This window comes from Sarcophilus harrisii, chromosome 5, assembly GCF_902635505.1.
Source record: "Sarcophilus harrisii chromosome 5, mSarHar1.11, whole genome shotgun sequence".
Classification (NCBI taxonomy): domain Eukaryota; kingdom Metazoa; phylum Chordata; class Mammalia; order Dasyuromorphia; family Dasyuridae; genus Sarcophilus; species Sarcophilus harrisii.
In genome coordinates, this window is record NC_045430.1 from 75,390,713 (window position 1) to 75,412,197 (window position 21,485).

The 21,485-nt window shown below is 35.1% G+C and overlaps 1 protein-coding gene across 4 annotated transcripts in view; it reads right to left on the reverse strand.

The window, feature by feature from the left end:
* Positions 1-21,485, reverse strand: part of SRGAP1 (SLIT-ROBO Rho GTPase activating protein 1) — a 290,112-nt gene that overhangs the window by 141,730 nt on the left and 126,897 nt on the right. For all 4 annotated transcript variants that reach the window (XM_031940927.1, XM_031940925.1, XM_031940926.1 and 1 more), the window contains exons 2-3: positions 20,812-21,007; positions 10,472-10,634 (exon numbers count right to left, since the gene is read on the reverse strand). In XM_031940927.1, the coding sequence (XP_031796787.1) occupies positions 10,472-10,634; positions 20,812-21,007 (359 nt within the window). The remainder of the gene's footprint in view (positions 1-10,471; positions 10,635-20,811; positions 21,008-21,485) is intronic.

The following is a 21,485-nucleotide window of genomic DNA, read 5'->3' on the forward strand; positions in this document are numbered from 1 at the left end:
TCCACATTTAAAATATCCTATCTCATGCCCTGGCTGAGAGCTAAGGAGTAGAGAACTCAAGAGCTATGGGGCCTAATGACCTCTATCAATAAGCAAAAAAACCCACGTATGGAAAAGTAAAAATATCATGGAAATGGACACCAAAATACTAAAATTTCAAATTCTATCTTAAGCACTCACTTATATTAATTAGTGCAAATTTTGCAAAATTTATTTGCAAAATAAGCAATACATACCAACTATGATGGGGATGGACCAGATGTTCTATGAATATTTTTCTAGTTTATGCAAGCCTTTGATCTTCTGTCGGAATCACCCAAGATGAAGAAAAGAAATATTTTTTGAGGAGGCCAATCATCTAGATTGCAATCTATATTAGAAGCAGCACAGTGCAGTAGAGACGAATTATATCAACTACCAGAACATTTGTTAGGAATCTCATGCTAATAAGGGGAAAATACTTGGTAAGTTCACTTGTCTTAATGATTTCATTTCCTAGAAAGGAAAAGTCACAATAAATAAGTCTAGTACTTGTTGAGTTCACTTTCTTCCAATAAGAAGGGAATGGCTGTTAATGGAGAAGAGAACAGAATTGTAAAGTAAGCAAACTAGTGGCATGTCAGTTTTAAATCAATCAACTTTTCAGTGCCACAGACCACACTCTTCATATAACACATTGCAGAGAGGTGCCAATCAATAGCTGTAAAGGGGGCTTCCCTGTTGGGATTCCTATTCTATATCAAAGAAATCAAAGATGTGACCCAAAAAAAACAAAAATAAAAAAAATTGAAGGATAGGAACACTGGAATTAATTAAAGAATATAAGAACTCTCAACGTGATTCATAAAGCAATTTTTATTAAAAAATAAAAAAAATTTGTGAGAACTAAAAGGATGCTGACAGTTATCAAGGAAGAGAATTACAAAAAAGATTTCCTTAATTGGAAAAAAAAGAGGAAATAACATGTTCTTAGTATCTCTACTTTTTCAATTCTTAACTAAAAACCTGATAAAACTGTAAAATGAAGGTTTTTGAAATGGATGAGATCCTTTTCAACTGTAAATCTATGATCCTAAATTCCTTCATAAGTTAAAGAGTAATAGACCTTTACCTTTCCAACTTTCCTAGGTCCTTTCCTACTGCAAGTTTTCCTGCTATAACAAAGTTGGAAACAAGCTTTGTTTTTAATGCCTAAGAGTATTTTACTCTCTGACTTGGAACCACCTCAAGAAGTTGTTGGACTGGTTGGCCAAGGTTGGCATAAAAGAGGAATCAGTGAGACTATGGTTTTCTAAATCACTTTTCCTTCTGGTGTCCTTTATTTGAGTAGTTACGGGAGAGTTGGGCTTCTCGAGGATCTTTCCTGTTACCATTTTAAGGGGAAGTTTTTATTTCAGCTATTTTCTTGAATTGATTTTACACTTAAATAATCAGTAAAGTCAATAATAAAAGCTCACACTTAACATAGCCCTTTCAGCTTAAAAAACACTATATAAATTATCTGATTTGCTCCTCACAACAACAATCCATGAAATAAATTTTATTGTCATCATTCACCCTTTAATTTCAAAGGGGATCAGTGACATCAGAGTATACTTGAGATGTTAATTTACTGAAGTTATATTACTCTAAAATGAAATTTAGAATGACCAGGACATGTTCACACAAGCTACAGATAGCAGCAAAAGGATCTAAACCAAGTTTTGTTGTGCTATCAACAACCAGCATTCTTTTCAGGGATATTATGCTATACTTTAACATGCAAAGGTTGGTGATAACATTTTTGGGACATTCGGGGGCAAGGATGCCCAGGGCAGATGGGGGACATCAGTGAATTCTTGAACAGATTCTATATCTCTTAAGAAGCAAGATGTGTTGACTTTTTCCTGGGCTGCCCAGGAAAAAAAAATTGGCCAGCACTTGTTTAGATGCCAAGGAAAAAGAAAAACTGCCTGAACTATTATCTCAGAGCAACAAATGAAACAGCTATAAAGATCATATGTGAAGACAAATTATCCTGATGACTGAGTGTCAACAACATGGATTTGTTAGAAACTGAAAAGGACAGTCAGATCTGCAAGCTCAAAAATTCTACAACCAGAATCAATTGTAAGTTCAAATATGTCAGTGCACATATAAAGCTGGAGACAGAGCAGACAATTGAATTATCTGATACCATTTTCTCCACCTGGGATGTATTTTCCCTGAAGCTTCTTCCTTCCAATTCCCATCCATCATTCAAGAACCAGCTGAAATCTCACTCCCTCATGAAATCCTTTCCAATAATTTAAAAATCATGTCTGGCAGAAGCAGTTTTTTCCTATGATTTCCCCTAAAACTTCATTCATACCTCTCTTACTGGAAATAAAGTATAGAATAGCTATATTATAGAATAGAGGCTATTGTTTGTCCTTCCTTCTCAAAGAAGACCATGACATGCAAGTGAATTGGATTTAAGTGAAGGAGGGCTGTGCAAGATCACCTGCCTCACTTTGTCCTGCAGATTCATCTAGGTTCAGTGACCTGAAATAGATCAAGATGACTGGAGATGGCCCTGGATATAGAAATATAGAACAGAGGCTACAAGGTGATAGTAGTAGATAAAGCACTGAACTTTCAGGAAGATTAGAGTTCAAATCCAGCTTCAGACACTTTACTAGCTGTAAATTTGGGGGCACTTTACCTCTCTGAGACTCAGGAAATGGAATCCTGTGTTGAGGATTGTTATTAGCATAGGAGATCCCTACAGAGTAGGGAAATAAGATGCCAGAAGACTGGAAATGTAAGAAGCCAGGTTATGATGGGCTTTAAAAGCTAAACCAAAGATTTTAAAAAATAAGATGTAGGAAGAAACAGGAAGTATGGAAAAATGGGATAATATAGTCAGACCTTCATTTGGGGATCAGTCCAACAGCTGAAAAGAGAATGGATTAGAGTGGGGAGGGACTTGAAGCAGAGAGAGCCATTAACATCACATGGGGTAAAGACTACCTGTACCAGGATGATGTCAGGGGCGAAGAGAGAAGGGGGCATATGGCAGACATGTTGGGAAGACAGAAATGACATGACTAGATATGGGGTGAGGGGTGAGAGAGTGTAAGTTATCATAATCTAATTTTATCAAAAATTAATTTTGATTTGACTCTTTTGAGTTAAGTACCCTATCATATCATCTGCTAAATGATAATTTTCTTAATTCTTTTCATATCTTTATTCCCTCAACTTTTTTTTCCCCTTATCATATCATCATAGACAGCATTTCTAGTACTATATCAAACAGAAGTGGTAACAACAGATTGCTTTACCTCCGACTTTTCTGGAAAGAATTCTCATTTAACTTGATTACATATAACGATTACCTCTTGGTTTAGGCATATGCTTTTTGTCATTTTAAAGAAATGACATTTCTAATGTTTTAAACAAAAATTGATAGTGTATTTTGTCAAAAGCTTTGTATCTAGTGATATGATTTTGTTATTAAATGATTTTTTAAGTCTTTAATAATAAACTCTGCATTGCTGGTACAAATTCAGCCTGGTCAAAATTTATAATCTTCATGAGATGTTTTACCTTTCTTGTTCTAAGAGTCAGATAAGGTGTCACCCTACTTTGATATAGGTGGAGTTTCTTCATTAGGGAGTTCCCTATGTCGGTAAAACCACAAGTTTAGTCCCTATTCCTATCTCTACCTATATCCTATATAAGACATGAGAGATGCAAAAAGTTATCAAACTGTGCATACCCTTTGATTCAGCAGTGTTACTATTGGGCTTATATCCCAAAGAGATTTATAAAGAAGGGAAAGGGACCTGTATGTGCACGAATGTTTGTGGCAGCCCTGTTTGTAGTGGCTAGAAACTGGAAACTGAATGGATGTCCATCAGTTGGAGAATGGCTGAATAAATTATGGTGTATGAATGTTATGGAATATTATTGTTCTGTAAGAAATGACCAACAAGATGATTTCAGAAAGGCCTGGAGAGACTTACATGAATTGATGCTGAGTGAAATGAGCAGAGCCAGGAGATCATTATATACTTCAACAACAATACTATATGATGATCAATTCTGATGGACCTGGCCATCCTCAGCAACGAGATCAACCAAATCATTTCCAATGGAGCAGTAATGAACTGAACCAGCTACGCCCAGAGAAAGAACTTTGGGAGATGACTAAAAACCATTACATTGAATTCCCAATCCCTATATTTATGCCCACCTGCATTTTTGATTTCCTTCACAAGCTAATTGTACAATATTTCAGAGTCTGATTCTTTTTGTACAACAAAATAACGTTTTGGTCATGTATACTTATTGTGTATCTAATTTATATTTAAATGTATTTAACATCTACTGGTCATCCTGCCATCTAGGGGAGGGGGTGGGGGGTAAGAGGTGAAAAATTGGAACAAGAGGTTTGGCAATTGTTAATGCTATAAAGTTACCCATGCATATAACCTGTAAATAAAAGGCTATTAAATTAAAAAAAAAAAAAGACATGAGAGATGTCTAATGCATTCCCCCAACACTGTGGAGTACTGCTTGCATGGATTAAAATTTAATTGAATAATGCTCAACAAAATAAATAAAAATGCAATAGAACAAAGATTATATTAATTTGTGGTTTTCTAAACTAATATGAGGTTCACAGTAAACATATAATATATCTATATGTAGTATGCTACGTATATATTAAATTATATTTTGTATGTACACAAACACAAACATACACTTACATATGCATTCATGGCCTTAAAACCTTGGGCTTCCAATTTCACCATAATTGAGAACCAAATGTATTATATTGATGCTATTCTCTAGGTACTTCCATGCCATGTACCTGTGTTCCAGCTCTATCCTGGCTTTCCAGAAACTGGATTTCTAGACAAGTGAGCATTCATTGTAACCAGTAGAACTAGAACTAGTGCTGTTGCTTAACTACTAGCATGTCATTTTGCCTTTCATATATCCCTCCCCCTACTTCATTTAGCTCTGGAAAGAGCTAAATCCACATGGCCATTCATTTAAAGTACAAGTTAATGTTCTATGACACCATTCACTATCCCTGTGACATAGCCCCCTCCCCACTACTTCTTTATTTGTGTTGCCATCTAATATTAGAATGTAAGCAACTTGAGAACAAGGACTATCTTTTTTTATTTTTTTGGTAAGTGTATCAGCCTGGCATATGATAAGCAATTGAAAGCTTTGTCATTCATTCATACACTATACAGATTTAAATTACAAACAAAATCTACGTACTATCAACCTGTAGTAAGGTTGGTCTTCAGACAACAACATACAGTTAATCTATCTCACAGGACAAGATGACTTCATTTGGGTAAAGATCTCCTAGGGCAGAGCTTTTTTTACCAGTGCAGTTCAGTTTCTTCTTTGCAACTTATGGCTTTGGCAAGTTCCCTTGAGAGATTAAATCTCCAGAGCATTATTATATAGTTAATATGTGTCAGGGGTAAGACTAGATCCCAAGTGATGAGGTAATAGATTTTTTCTTTTTAGTTAATAGACATTAAGAGCTACATGAGGCCAATGACTTCAATCCCCTCATTTTACAGATGAAGAAGTAAAAATTATAGAGGTAAAGAATTAGACAGCAAATAACTAAATAAAGTCACATATAAATCATCTTTCTGACTCCAAGCCCAACTCCCTAAACATTACACCAAGATGATTATAATTTCTATATTGTATTATATTCCTATAATACCTTCATAATTTAGTAGGAGAGGTAAGACATATACACAATAACTATAAATTATTACAATTATAATTATAGTTTTATATAACTATGATAATAATAGTTAATATTTTAAGTATTTTTATTTAAAGCCTTAAAGTTTCCAATTATGCTTGTCACATTTAATCTCATTTGTATTCATATTTTATCTCATTTACTAGATTATTAAGCACTCTGTAGGCAAATATCTTGTCTCACTCTTCTTTGTATTCTCTACTTTGACATAGTAAGTGACTAATATTTATAAAAGGAATGAATAACAAGTCCATTGGGATACAATCCCTAATAAAATCAAGCATGCCATAGGAGTCATATGGAGGTTGTAATGAACTGGTTGACATTTACTCTGGTTACATTTATTGAAACATTTTTTCAGGCTCAAATCAGCTCTTCTGCCTTTTGTGCTGCCGAACTTTAATGGTGATGGGAGCACTTTTCAACAAGATATTTATACAATTTTTTTTTTCCTGAGGAAAACCTTTCTTCAGAAACTTGATATGCCCACTATCTCAGCTGACCTTGCTTGCTCTTTTTCCTGAACAGAAATACCAAGTCAGATTCTTAAACTTTCCCAAAAGAATATCTCTCCCCTCTGCAAACCAGTGTTTCTTAGATACTTCAATCAAGTCATGCTGTATTCCAGCATCTGCCAAATGCTTCCTTAAAATATCTGATCTTTGAGAGAGACAGTTTAATAATCTCTCTATTCATTATCTCTCTATTCATTTAGAATTTCCAGGATCCAACAATGTAGGAAGTTAGATCAATGATAAGCAAAGGAGCTGGGACTTATTATCTCAGCTCTCCACAGAAATGCGTTGATCAAATTACGATTTCATGTTATCCTCTCTTTTTCATACATGGTCAGGTCACTACCAAGAATTACTCACTTGAACATGTCATATCATTTTTTATATAGTTAAACATCAGGCATAATTTTACTTACAGACCCTTACAAAAGGATCCATAATGGTAAATTCCTCATTAAGTACTAGGAAAATATTTTTTTTTTCTGTGAATTAATCAGTATGCTTTCTCTAGTCAAAATGTTAACACAGATTAGCCCAGAATATTAACATTGATTGTAAATTCCTTGAGAGCAGAAATTTTTGCCTCCTTTTGTAATGCCTCTTTTAGCTGGCATATTTACTATAGCTGTTGAGGCATGTCAGTTGTATTACACTATCTGTAACATCATTTGGGTTTTTCTTGGAAAAAATACTGGAGTGTTTGCCATTTTCTTTCTTTCGCTCATTTTTACAGAAGCAAACAGGATTAAATGACTTGTCCAGAGTGACACAGCTAATAAGGATCTGAGGTAAGATTTGAATTCAGAGCCTCCTGATTCCAGGCCTGGAGCTACCTAGCTGCCCATAGCAGACAATTAATAAATGATGACTGTTGGGTTGTTGGGTTTTTTTTGGGGGGAAGGGGGTTCTTAGCTATCAACGCCTACTCCCCATCAAGTTTCTGCCTAATTTGATACTGAAGTATAATTAGTTTTTTTCAGATACATGACAAGGTTTGTGTCTTCTCCTTTCTTGAGCTCGTGTCTATTTTGGTTTTTAATTCCAGTGCTCATTTATCTCAAGTACTTATTAGGTGTCAGATATTAACACCACCAACAACAAAATCACAAATTGAAATGGTTCTGACCTAAAAGATCTTATATTCTAATAAGGAGAGAAAAAAACATAAATGCATAGGTATATATAAAACAGATCCAAGGTAATTTGGGGAGGATCAGGTAGTAGTATCCAAAAGTTTCAAGAAAATGGTGATAATTGAGCTGAATTTTCTTTTCTTCTTCTTCTTCTTCTTTTTCTTTTTTTAAATAGCCTTTTATTTACAGGTTATATGCATGGGTAACTTTACAGCATTAACAATTGCCAAACCTCTTGTTCCAATTTTTCACCTCTTACCCCCCCACACCCCCTCCCCCAGATGGCAGGATGACCAGTAGATGTTAAATATATTAAAATATAAATTAGATACACAATAAGTATACATGACCAACCGTTATTTTGCTGTACAAAAAGAATCAGACTCTGAAATATTGTACAATTAGCTTGTGAAGGAAATCAAAAATGCAGGTGGGCATAAATATAGGGATTGGGAGTTCAATGTAATGGTTTTTAGTCATCTCCCAGAGTTCTTTCTCTGGGCGTAGCTGGTTCGAGCTGAATTTTCTTAACAAAACTAAGGCATTAATTCACTCAAGATCCAGGTGAAGAGGAAGAATATTCCAGTCATGGTGGACAGCCAATGAAAAAGTCACTCCAGAGAGTACGTCTCCTGCCTGAGGAACAGCAGAGCCAGTTATGCTATATAATTCATTAATATAATTCATGAAGGAGAGGGATAGTTGATGAAGTAGAAACATAAGATGGGAGTTAGTTGTGAGGAGCTTTAAATGCTCAGCAGAGGATTTTATACTTGATTTGGTAGTCCAGCTCAATTAAGATTATTAAGGAGAGTGTAATATGGTCTTACCTGCTTTAAGAAAATCACTTTGCCAGCTGTAATGAGGATAGATTGAAGTGGGGGAGGAAACTCAAGGTAGGGAAACCAATTAGGAGGCTATTATGTTTCACTTATAAGCCATCTCAAACACTTTCAAGAGATGGAAGCATAAATGCTAATCAAATAATGAATAAACATTATCCATGGCTAGAAACTATCAAAGGAAATTCAGCTCAAGCGAGAAGTGGAATTCTCAATAATAAAATTCTGATTATACAATTAAGAATGATCTGGGTAAAGAAGAAGAGGAATCTTAAGAAATCAATGTTGCTGAATAAAGAGCTCTCTGACAAGATAATTTAAACAGACATATAAGAAATATAAACACAGATAAATAAATAGTAGCATTCACTTTTAAGAAGAGCATAACGAAGATTAAAATCCAGAGTAACACAAAGTTTGTGGTGAATGCTAATGACCAAAAAAAAAAAAAAAAAAAAAAAAAGATTTCTCTTTTAAGCTGTATTGAGAGCAAAAATAAAAAAAGAAGGAAAAGACTGAGCTATTGCTTCAGGAAGACAGTGAGTTGCTTATTCATCTCCCATTTTGTTTCCATCTCTTTCATCAGAAAAATTTTCAAACCATAAAGGATAAAACATTTGTATACCAATATATAAAAAGAGATAAAGAACACCAAGTAGCTTCATGTTTCTGTCTCAAAAGAAATATTTTGTATTAAAAAACATGGTAGAAAAAAATCACGAAACCACTTGTAGTTTGAAAAAGAATTATGAAGGAAAAAAAATCAGACTAATGGACAGGCAGATTTTTAAAAAAAGGGGTAGACTGTAAATCACAGACTAGGCAAGCTTATTATCAATCTTTACCAAAATTCTACAAATAATTCTATAAAAAGTTTATGACCACATAATTATGGCTTTCTTTTTAGAGAGCTAGCATGGATTCACTAAGAACAAGTTATATTAAATTAACTCCATTTCTTCCCCCTATACTTTTTTTGGGGAGGAGGAGAAGTAAGATCAATAAATAGATGGCTAAGTCATGCGTAAGTCATATAGAATAGTAGAATTTATTTTAATATAGAATTTATTGACTTACTGACTAATCTCCAAATAAATTTAGCACTTATTTCAATTACTTCAAAACATTCTGAGGAGGCCATGATCTCTCCAATTCAAAGGGATCCATGAGACAAAAAAACAAACAAAAATCTAGGGATTCCTACTTTTAAAACTGTTTTTTAAAGCATGAAATATTACATAAATGTCAGTTATCAGTATTGCTAATAAGCTTTTCAGTGAATCTCTTCTATTTCACTTATAGGATGACTTCTTTAAAAATTCCCATAACCTGAGATTACTACTATTTATTTTCTTCTATTTGGAGTTGTCTATAGATTCCATTAAGAGCATTTTTCCCATTATAGAAAAAGCACATTAGGGTTTGTCAAATTCCATTTCTAGGACAGAAGTCTAATATGGCCACACCAAACATCAGCAGGAAATTTTCCAGCTGGTCTATTATTAACACTATGCTTTTGTTGTTTGAAAACTTTCAACTATAAATATGGTGTTAATAGTCAGTGGGACTTTTTTTGTTCATTTTTTAAAACTTCATGACTAATTAGTGTGTAATAGGTATAAGTATATATACCAAAAAACCACCATGACACTACACAGCTGCAAAAAATTCTGGGTCATGTAAACATCAAAAACAGAGGCCAGCTTTGTTACTAAAGAGGAGTTGCACTCTGTACATGAGGAAAGAGCCAACTTGTTCATTGCTCAAAATGAAAATGTCCACACAACGAAACTAGTTGTACAGTAAGAACTTTTTTCTGGTTTCTTCCCCAATTTGTGTTGTTGGCAGGAAGCCATCAAACAGAAGGGAGAAGGTATGTATGGGAGGGGATTAAGTCCTCCTTGGCATTTTTCAGGTAGCTAAAGCTGCAGATGTGGTTCTTTTTTTGCCCTTATTTTCCTTGAACCTAAAGTTTTTTTCTCTCCAGACTGAACATTTCTAGCTGCGAATATTTCCTTCCTTTGGGCAAGGGTTGTAATTAACTAAAAACATTCCACTGGGATTCCTCATTTAAAATCAGATACCTGCTCCTACAAATGATATAAAGGGAAAAAGGTACAATATTCAATAGTTTTGGTCCCTGTGAAACTGAACGTCAACTGCATACATGTCCAGGGGAGCACAATGTGGCTGAAATGGGAACATTACCTTTTTAAACATTCTGGTAGAATCCTCACTTATCTGCATAAAGCGCATGATGACATTGTTCAGATAGATATCACTTAATGTTGCATGGTCCTTGCTTTCTCTTCTTACTTGGTTCAGGAGTAAATACCAGCAATTCACTGGAGATAAAAGGTTCTGGTCTTTCCTAAGGATTCAAAGAAATGCAGTATTACAAAAAGTACACTCAAATCAGAGCAAGTCAAGTCAAACTGCTGTGGTTTGTTCTTTGTTCCTGAAGAGGGCCAATGACACCAGGAGGGTGATGTCTTAATTTGCAAGTGAATTGGATTTAAATGAGGTAGAGCTGTGAAAACTTATCAACCTCACTCTCTCCCCAAAATGGCCTCTCAAGGTAGTGGGGGACCCTGGTTTTTAAAAATTAAGCTCCTTGCCAGGTCTCAGTTTGCCTGATGCAACACCATTCTGCACCTGTATTACAAAAGGTGTAATCATCAGCAGCAATCCATTCGTCCGTATGCCAGCAGGCATATAGCCAAGTGATCCCCTGGTCTGAAGGGGGAAACCCGGGCCAAGAATATTTGGTCAAAACCCACATACTCTTTAGAAAAGTGCCATGGGACCCCTCACATCCATAGAGCTCAGTTTTAAACATCTCACTGAATAAAGACAATTTATGATTACATTTCAATCAATAAACTCCTGCCTCACAGAAAGAATGTGGTTTGCCACGATTCAAAGTCTGCTAGAGAAATTCAGTCCATTTCATGTCAGAAAAGATCTGGCTATAAAGGGCTATAAAATCATGCATATCCTTTGACCTAACAATATTAGTAGGCATGAATCCCAAAAGAGATTTTTTAAAAAGGATAGGAAAGGATCTATATATTCAAAAATATTTATAGCAGAATTGAAATTTAAGGGATGCCAATCAATTGAAAAAATGGCCAAATAAACTATGGTAAATGACTACGATGGAATGCTATTGTTCTCTAAGAAATGATGAGCAGGATGCTTTTAGAAAAACCTGCAAAGTCCTCCATGAGCTCATGCAAAGTGAAATATACTATATTCAAAGTAATAGCAATGTTGTGGGATGATCAGCTGTGAATGACCTTGCTATTCTCAGCAATACAATGACCCAAGACTACTCTAAAGGATTTAGGATGCCATCCTTACCCATAGAAGGAGCTGATTATGTAAATATAGATTGAAGCATATTTTTTTAAACTCTATTTTTCTTAAGATTTTTTCTTTTGGGGAGGGGGATAAGATTTATGTTTTCTTTTGCAACATGACTTTTATGGAAACTTTTTGCATAACTTCACATGTACCTTCTCAATGGGGGAAGTAGGGGAAGAAGGAAGAATGAGAATTTGGAATTCTGAAAGTTAAAATCTGAAAATTTTAAAAACAAATGTTAAAAAAAAAAAAAGAAAGTATTTGGCTAGGTACACTTCCAGGGGGATATAAATTCATGTCTCTATTCTCCTAAACAATGTTTAGAAATGAGAATGCTGCAGTAATATGTCTAACTCTCCAGACTCACTACTTTACTATGCCACAGAAGCCTCTTCACAAGTTTCCCCCTATTAATCTCACATTAGAAGTATACTCCACTCCCATGACACCTTCCTCTGATTGACTGGCTTCTTCTGGAACTACCATTTTAAGGGAAATGTCCAAGACAGCCATAACTTCATTTCTCTTCAGACTTCTCTTCTGACTCTCTGACATTTTCTCTACCACACATTAGATCTATGTGGGGATATGAATATCTTCTCCTCTCTCCCCTCTTTCAGCTTCCTTTTATGTGTTGTTTTCTCCTCTTAGAATATAAACTCCTTGAGAGCAAGGACTCCCAGAACTTAGTACAGTGCCTGGCAAATGAGACAGTCTTAAATACTTGTTGATTAAACTTAACATCATAAATGAGAGCAAGAAGGTTGCTGGCTTCCTGACTTGTAACACATCCTATTCAAATTCATAAGACCCCACTGGCTTCTTAAACATTGATTTCTCATCTCTCCCAAAAGAACTTTGAATACTAGAATTTTCAAAGACTTTATTCTTTAAGAATTGTCTACTAAGAAAATAAGTTATTTTGAACATTAAAAATACTCCATAAAGATGAAGATGATTCATGAATCCAGAGAAGGAATAAATAGAAGTATGTTTGGAACAATTTTATATATGAGTGTGTGTATACACTTATTATTTGTGTCTAATAGTGTAGGAAAGGATAGGAGAAGAAGGGGAAAAATAAAATTAGATGATAATTTTGTTATATATTTGAAAAGAACAGCAAATTGTACATACTAGGTTTACAGTTTCATATGTGACCTTTTTTAATTGTATTGTTATAAAAATACTTGTATTGTTCCATAAATTAAAAACAATATTTTTAAAGAGTTAAAAAAGAATAGTCTATTGATAAGATATGATACAGTTTCAAAAGATGAATCTTTTTATCTTACATTTGAAAAAAAACTTCAGAAATCTACAAATTCCACTAATGGGGATACTTGCTCCTCTAATGTCTATCAGAACATCCCTATGGGTTGAGTAATGGCAGTAAAGAGAAACTGATAACAAAATTATGACCTGTAGCTAAAAATTTCAAGGTGGTGTAGCCAATCTAGAGATGATTTTTATCCAAAATAGCTAAGTAGGTCCTGAAGTGACAAGCTTACATCCCAATTGTGCATCCCTATTTGAAGAGTTTCCCTCTTAATAGGATAAACCAGAGCTCATATTCTGCTGATATTACTTTCAAGAAACCAGCATTACCCTTTCTGCTAACTAACATGAGGCACCAGCAAAGAACTTTAAAAAACCACCTATAAAACCACACAACAGCCCCAAACTTAAGTAATATATCCACAAAGTCTGTTTATGACTCAGGTTTAGAAGGTTACAGTTCATGGTCATTTATGGTCATTGAATTATAATGTAGCCAGGATAAGACAGTTGGTGAAGTTGGGCTTTCTGCCTACTTAGCTACAGTGCTCACAATCTAACTTTCCAGCAAATCAAAATTCTATTTTATTGATCCAAAACATGCTCTGTCAATGCACATATTTTTTGGTTTTGCTTGACTATGCACATTTACTACAAGGGTTTTCTTTTTCTTTTTCCCCCAATGAGAGTAGAGGAGAGATGAGAGAGGAAAAAAATAGATTTTTGCTTATTAAAAACAACTACCACCACCACCTTCATTAAAAAAAATAAAATTATGCTCTGTCAATGCCAACTATCCTTTGGGAGAAAACTCCAACAGGAATAAATTATTACAATAGACCTCTGAAAACTCCAAACTTTTTAAATGTCATCAAAATAAAACTTCAAATTTGATATTCTTTTCTCTTGTCCAACCTACAGGCTAACTATGAATATATTTTGTGAAAGATAAAGGATTCTTGAGCAGTTATTCATAAATAACAGTAGGCATTTTTTTCTTGTCTTTAAAATAGAATATATAGGCTCTAAGTTAACAAGGAAAATGCCATGTTACTTATTAAACTTTCCCCTCAATCCTTGCTTCCTTAATGAGAACAGATTTATCATACTCTGTAAAACTAGCATAGCACAAGAAGGGAAACAGTTTTTTTTAAATACATATAACTTTTTATTTCATTTAAGGCGGAGACCTAAAACTGCAGATGTGTTATGTCTGGTGACTAGTTACTGTTGACAAAAACTTGAAACAATCATCTTGAAGTTATTAGAGCTTTTATTAAGTGTCAGGCTTTGGCAGCCTCTGTTTCTTTCTGTCTCTCTCATACACACATACACACATACACAAATTACTGGGTACTGTTGGCTGGGCAAAAGCCAGGTGGCAGGAAATGAACCCTTGTGATGGGAAAAAAGCACATTCCTAGAAACTTCTAGTTTTGTTTGTTCAAAGAATATCCAAGCTAACCATACCCCCAATTTTTTCACTGAAGTTTCATATTCAGAAGTTTATAGAGTGATATGCATAGAAAACTGCATATAAGAGATATCTAATAAGTTTTCATTGAATAAGTGAGTAGAATGTTAGCTACTCAGATGGAGAGCAGAAGGAAAATTCTGAAGCATGTGTTTTTCAAATATCTGCCCAGCTTAAAAGATAAGGTCAGATCAGAGTTGAATGGACAAATGAATGAATGATGAAAGTATGAAGGGTGGGGCCAGCTCAACTCTGGTACAGAACTTTTCTTCTTAATCTGGAAATCATCCACTAGCCTACAAATGATAACAATCAAGATTCTCAGGGTGGGTAAAACCCAAAACAAACCTTAGCAAATTCACTCCTGCCTATTAGGAGAGCTTATATTTATTGCTTATATACTGTCCTGATGCCCCTCACACCTCCTTATATAAACCTTCTTTGGATTTCTCTCTCTCTCTCATCATTGTTATGATCCTCTCATCATTGTTATGATGTTAGGTCCCATCCCAACTCTCATTGACTCATTGTTTTGATTTTGATGGCTTATGAGTATGAATAGCAATTGTTTCTGTTCTAGTCAGAAACTCTGAGAGTCTTTCCTTCTAGAATGGATGCTTCTGTGATAGTGAACTAAATCATCTTTTTTTTTCCCCCTCAGTTCTTATCTAATCTGTAACTACTTGAATGGGTATTGTCTCAGACAAACAAGAAAAGAACCTTGCCCTGAAAAGGCCAAGGTTTCCTACTGCATCCTGGGCTATCACAGGTTGTCTTGATCTATGTCTCGCCATTGGACTGTCATGACTGCAGGAGAGAGTGGGACTGATGACTTTGCACATCTTTACTTTACTTAAATCTAATTTACTTGCAAGTCAAAATATTTTCTCCTGATGTTGTTGGTCCTCTTTGAGAATTAAAGACAAACAGCTCTACAACTATCTTTACTTAATAATTCATCCTCTATACTGGAAGATATAAAACTTCCTGAGAGATTGCTAAGTTTTCTATACTTTATCCCTCAATGCAAAAATTGTCAATGACTCCTTGTTGTCTATGTAATAAAGTTCCAACTCCTTATTCTAGAATTTAAGCCCCATCCCTACCTTTATGGTCCCTACTTCTCATTCAATTTAATTAACATATATTAAGTTCCAACTATGTACAGAGTACTTTGTTAGGTTTTCTCGCTGCCAATGATCACAAATAGAGAGCCTAACAGGACCTTAGAGATCATGATCCCTCTGCTTTTGCCAAACTGGTCAACTTATTTTTATCTGAACATGACTTGTAATCTTCTACCTCAATGTCTCTGCTCATGCCATTTCAATTCACTGGTATTTGTGGTGTTCTCTTCTTTTTTATAATATATGATGGTTCTCTGGAAGCAGGTTTGTTGGGGAGGTTTTCTAGAGGCAGCCTTAGTTTCAGTTCTGAGTAATAATCACCCAAAATAAAGCCAGGTGTTAAAGTAGTTCTTTATTGTTTCTTCCAAAATAGCCCAGTTATCTTTCTTTGGTTCCGAGAGCTTGCTAGCTTCAGCCTCTCTGAATCTTGGTTCTGCTGGACTGCCGATTAGCTTCTCAATCTCCCAAACTGAACTCTCACTCTGTCAGTCTTCCAAAGTGACTTTTGCCTCTAGCTCAACTCCGACTTGTGGCTTCTTCTGAACTGACTCTCCTCCACTCTGCATCTTTTCAACTGAACTCTGATGACTGAGCTCAGCTGTTTTTGATGCTCTCTCAAAGGTTGACTCCTCCTCTGGGAGTGGGATTATGGGAGTGTGAATTCACAAAATTACAAAGTTAACTTTGTAAATCTCCCTTACTTGTGAACTCCAATGTGTGAGCTAATGTGTGAATTCTTGAAAAGGTGCAAACACAAGCATTGTTTCTATCAATATTACTTAATACCTTGTTTCAAGTTCTGGCCCATAACATCTCCTTGTAGGATCAGATCAATCATACTGAACCATGCTAATATTGGATAATTATTGTCTCTATCAATTCTAATGACTTAACACTTTGTAAGGATTCCAACAGATATTCTAGAATACTTATTCTCTATAATCACTCACAATTCCCACCCCTCTTCCACTCCAGGCTTAGAGGGGCTAGTTCTTTATAATATAGAAAGAACATTAGATGCTGAATCAGAATATTTTGTATCCATCACAAGCTCCAAAACACACTACCTTTATAACACTGGGCAAGTCTCATAAATATTCTGAATCTTGTTTACCTGATCTGTAGCCCAAGAGTTATAATATTGGCGCTACTTATTTCACAAGATTGCTATGAAGATCTTACTTCTCAATATTCAAATAATATTATTATTTTTAAATTGATTGTTCCTTCCTGCTGAAGACCTTAGCTTAAAAAAGGCCAATGTCTCCCAAGGAATCCAGAGCTAAGTCCACTTGTCTTCATCTATATCTGGCCACTGAACCTAGATGGCTCTGGAGGAGAGAGTGGGGCAGGTAACCTCTCTCACTCAATTCTCTCTGAAGTTATGATTCTCTTTGAGAATGAAGGAAAACAACTTGATCCTTTTTCAACAATACAGACGGCATTTCTTCCACAATAGTTGACCCAGTTGACCCTGAAGCCTTGTTCATCCCCAAGGTCACCACAAGCGGGAGGATCCATGTGACAAGAATAAGGCTTTTCTTGTCTTCTCCTGATATCATAAGGTTATCAGTGGATCTATCGCAAGGCTGTTCATCTGTAATTAACTAATTCTCATCAATCACTTGATATTGATCATAATATGCAGGTTTCCCATAGTCACCATCTGCTCCTTATTTTGAAATCTGCAAAGATGGCTATATTCAATATTTCATGATCATAAAGCAACAGTGATAGAATACTGTCATTAAAAATATAAATCTATGTGTACTCTGCAATTTCCTGAAGACATTTGTCTTCAGGAAATTGCAATCTGCTTTTCTTCTCCTCCTATTTAACTCTGGACCACTGTCTACCTGTATTATCTATTCCAGACTTGCATACTAACAAATTCAAATACATTTCATAATCTAGGAAAAAGATATTCTTCAACCATTTGGTCACACCTAAATGGATGGTCAGGCTAAACTCTTCTAGTTACTAGTTGGTCTAGATGCAATTAGCACAAAGTTTTCTGCAAATAGAAATGTTTGGATGACCCCATCGATCATAGGGAATCCCTCTTCAACTTTTTCCAATTTTCTGGATCTCCATCAGTGTGGCAAAACAAAAAATGTTTATCAGCAGTATATCCCTATTTTGAACAGTGAGGATTGAATAAGAAAATATATGTAAAGCATTTAAAAAACATGAGTCCTACTTGGCTTATATCCCAAAGAGATACTAAAGAAGGGAAGGGATGTATGTGTCAAAATATTTGGACCAGCCTTTTTTGTGGTGGCTAAAAGCTGGAAAATGAATGGATGCCCATCAATTGGAGAATGGTTGGGTAAATTGTGGTATATGAATGTTACGGAATATTCTGTACAAAACGACCACCAAGGATGAATACAGAGAGACTTGGAAAGACTTATAGGAACTCTTGCTGAGTGAAATGAGCAGAACCAGGAGATCATTATAGACTTCAACAACAATACTGTATGAGGATGTATTCTGATCTTCAACAAAGAGAAGATCTAATTCAGTTCCAATTGATCAATGATGGACAGAAGCAGCTACACTCAGAGAAGGAACATTGGAAAGTGAGTGTGAACTCTCATACCTCCCCCCTACCAGCTTACAATTCAATGAGGAAGAAAAGATATATGCAAAGTTCCAAAGTTTAATAAGTAATTATAATACAAAATAGGTAATAAATATAGAGGCAAGGAGTACTAATTTCTGACAAGGAATTCTATAGACAAGGAATGCAGGAAGAAAACTATGGGAAAGGACATTTTTGGCTCTCATCTATCTTCCCTTGAAGTGTTGATCTATATTAGGGACTATCATCCCTACAACATAGATTTTCATGGGATTATAAAATCCAGGAGACAGCCATCAGTGGTTATCTAACTCAACTTACTCAAATCATAATCCCCAGTTAAAAAATCCTCATAAAGTGGTCATCCACCCTGTATTCAAAAACTTCTAACAACAGACCAATAATGGATAATAAAAAGCTAATGAGGAAATCAGGCATCATTATTTCAAATGGGACTATATTTTATCTGTGTTTTACTAGTGTTTTAAAAGTTTCATTCCAATGCAAGGTAATACAGAATAAACAAGTTAGAAGTTTTTGGGCATAGAAAATCCCTGTATAGATACATACACATTTACTTTATTTATCTGAATTATAATAACTGGTATGTACTGAAATAATCCAAAACATATATATAATTGCACTACATCTATAACACATCTCCTCTCCTTAATTGATATAAATCCATATGGATATACAGAACACCCTCTCTCCTCTCTCCTTTTCTGTTATACACATACACACCCTCATTATCTATAGCTGTATCTATATGGATATATAGAATTTTCTTTCTCCATACATATAGATACTTGTGTGTGTGTGTGTGTGTGTGTGAGAGAGAGAGAGAGAGAGAGACAGAGAGAGAAGCTTTTGGGTCTTTCCTCAGAATATATTTTTTAAAATTCATAATTGAAAGAAATGCTTTTCAAAGAAAAGGAATTTTGGCATCGGTTAGAAATATTTTATACTTTGAAGAACTTGCTTCTTCTGGTAAAGTAAACGATCCTTTTCTATGGACTACTAAGTAGTGTATTGTATGATTAGCAGAAGCCTTGGGAGGGGGAGGATACTTTGGTCTTTCCTTATCAATAAAGACAATTTATAATATTTGATTGAAAAAAAAGTCCCAAAGACTGAGAACAGACCATTGTTTTTATACACCACCATCATTCACCTCCTTAAAAATATTTTTTAGTATTTTTTTTTACCTGCCTCAAACTTGACCATAATATGGCTATAAATGGGATTAAGGAGTTTTCTATTATTCTAGATAGTAACTGACATCACCAGGAATTTACAAGGAATTGCAATAATGATTCCTTTAGCATAATGCCATATTTTCTTAAATTTTTAAAAATTTCTCTTAAACTTAACACAAGAACCCCAGGGAATAGATAGGAATTGAATTCATGGATGTGATGGGGAATACAGGCAGGCAGGTGATTAGTGTGTGTATGGCATGTTGGGAGGGTTGAAGGACCTGGGAATTACTTGAAGGATAAGTTTGCCTATCATAGTAGAAAGTATCCATTTCAAAAAATGAATAATCCTAACAAAAAAGTCATTTCTAGGGTCAGTACTAGTAAAGATCAGGTTAAAGTATATTTAATTCTCCCATCCCCATCCTGAACATGGAGGGCCAGAATGTAAGAAAATTGAAAAGATGGCCAAATCAAGAACTTCATTGAGATCCATAAAATGAGGTCACTGGCACATTGGTTAGATCCTATTAAGAAGGAAAACACAGACAAGAGTCGCACAGGATGAGAAGATGCAGATGAGTTACAATCTCTACAGATGGAAAAAGCAGACATACTGTACTATACTGTTATTGTAGGTCTAAGTGATTGAAGGAAAATCCAGAGCTAGGACTCAGATGTTACTTGTATATCTGGATTTGAATTCAACTGTATTGATATGAAAATATCTAAATAAAAATGGAGAAGGGGGAAAACTGTGGAAAACAGAAAGACAATTTAATGATTGACACAATGAAGATGATTTAACAAATATAAATAGATTTACTTGAATAGCAATATAAACTTGAAGAAGAAACCTAAATTTGAATATAGTTGAAGCATGTTAAGGAAGCAAATCACTGAACTTCAGGGAGCCTCAGTTCTTCATCTTTTTTTTTTTCTTTTTTACTAGGCAATTGGGGATAAGTGACTTGCCCACGGTTATACATAAGGAAGTGTTAAGTGTCTCAGGCCAAATTTGAACTCAGGTCCTCCCAACTTCAGGGCTGGTACTCTATCCACTGTGCGGTCTAACCACCCTACTTCTTCATCTATAAAATGGGTATAATTATTGTCAGGAGGATCAAATGAGATAATAATATTTGTAAAGTGCTTTATAAACCTTAAAGTAACATACATCAATACCTGTAAAAATAATATCAAAATACTAATTTGCTATCAGTTACTTCTAGAGACATTACTAGCTTTCACATCTCTTTTCACACACATACATTCTCTCTCTCTCTCACACACACACACACAATTTCCAATGTGACTACACAATTCACTGTGGATAGTCTGTCCCACTTTAAGAGGAAAAAAAATTAAGGGGATGATTTTGTCATAGAACATTGCATTTTGTTATTATTTTATCATTTTGTTTGTTCAACAGCTACACAGATAGGAAAAAGAGCAAGAATCATCTACATTGGTGGACAAACAGGTTCATATCTTGGAAGACTTCTTGAAGCGGCTCTTACTTGTATTGCTGGTGATCTTTTGTGCTTCTTGTTTTAGCCATGAATCTCTCTGCTAACTTCTCCAGGTTGCGGGAGTATTCAGTCTCAATTTCAGCTTTTTTGCGGAAGAAATCTTGTAGGTCCTGCAGGAGCTGTACCCGCATCTCAGTTTGCTGTTCCAGGCATTTCTGCTGTTCTATCAGCTGAGCTCGAATTTCTAAAAATGAAAGAAAAACAGAATGAGCAGGTTCAGGAAAAAGTAAGATATTTTAGCATGAATATTGTATACAGATGGGAAGTAATCAGCTTCTCACTGCATTCAGCATTGACCACATACAATTTAGGCTTTAGTATCCAAGACAATTGCCAATCCTTTTTTAAAAAATCCATTTTGCAAAATGTAAATGTAAATCATGAAAAAAATAAAATGCAGATTGCCACAATTATTACATAGGACTCCCCTCACCCCCCCTTCCCTCCCCCCGAGGCAATTAGGGTTAAGTGACTTTCCTAGGGTCACACAGCTAGGACATTGTTAAGTCTCCAAGGTCAAATTTGAACTTGGGTCCTCCTGACTTCAGGACTGGTGCTCTAGACACTGAACCAACTAGATGCCCCTTAAATGGGACTTTTATAAGGTCTTTGAATAAGCAAAAGTACTCTGGATATTTTTCTTTAATTTTGAGATCAAGATC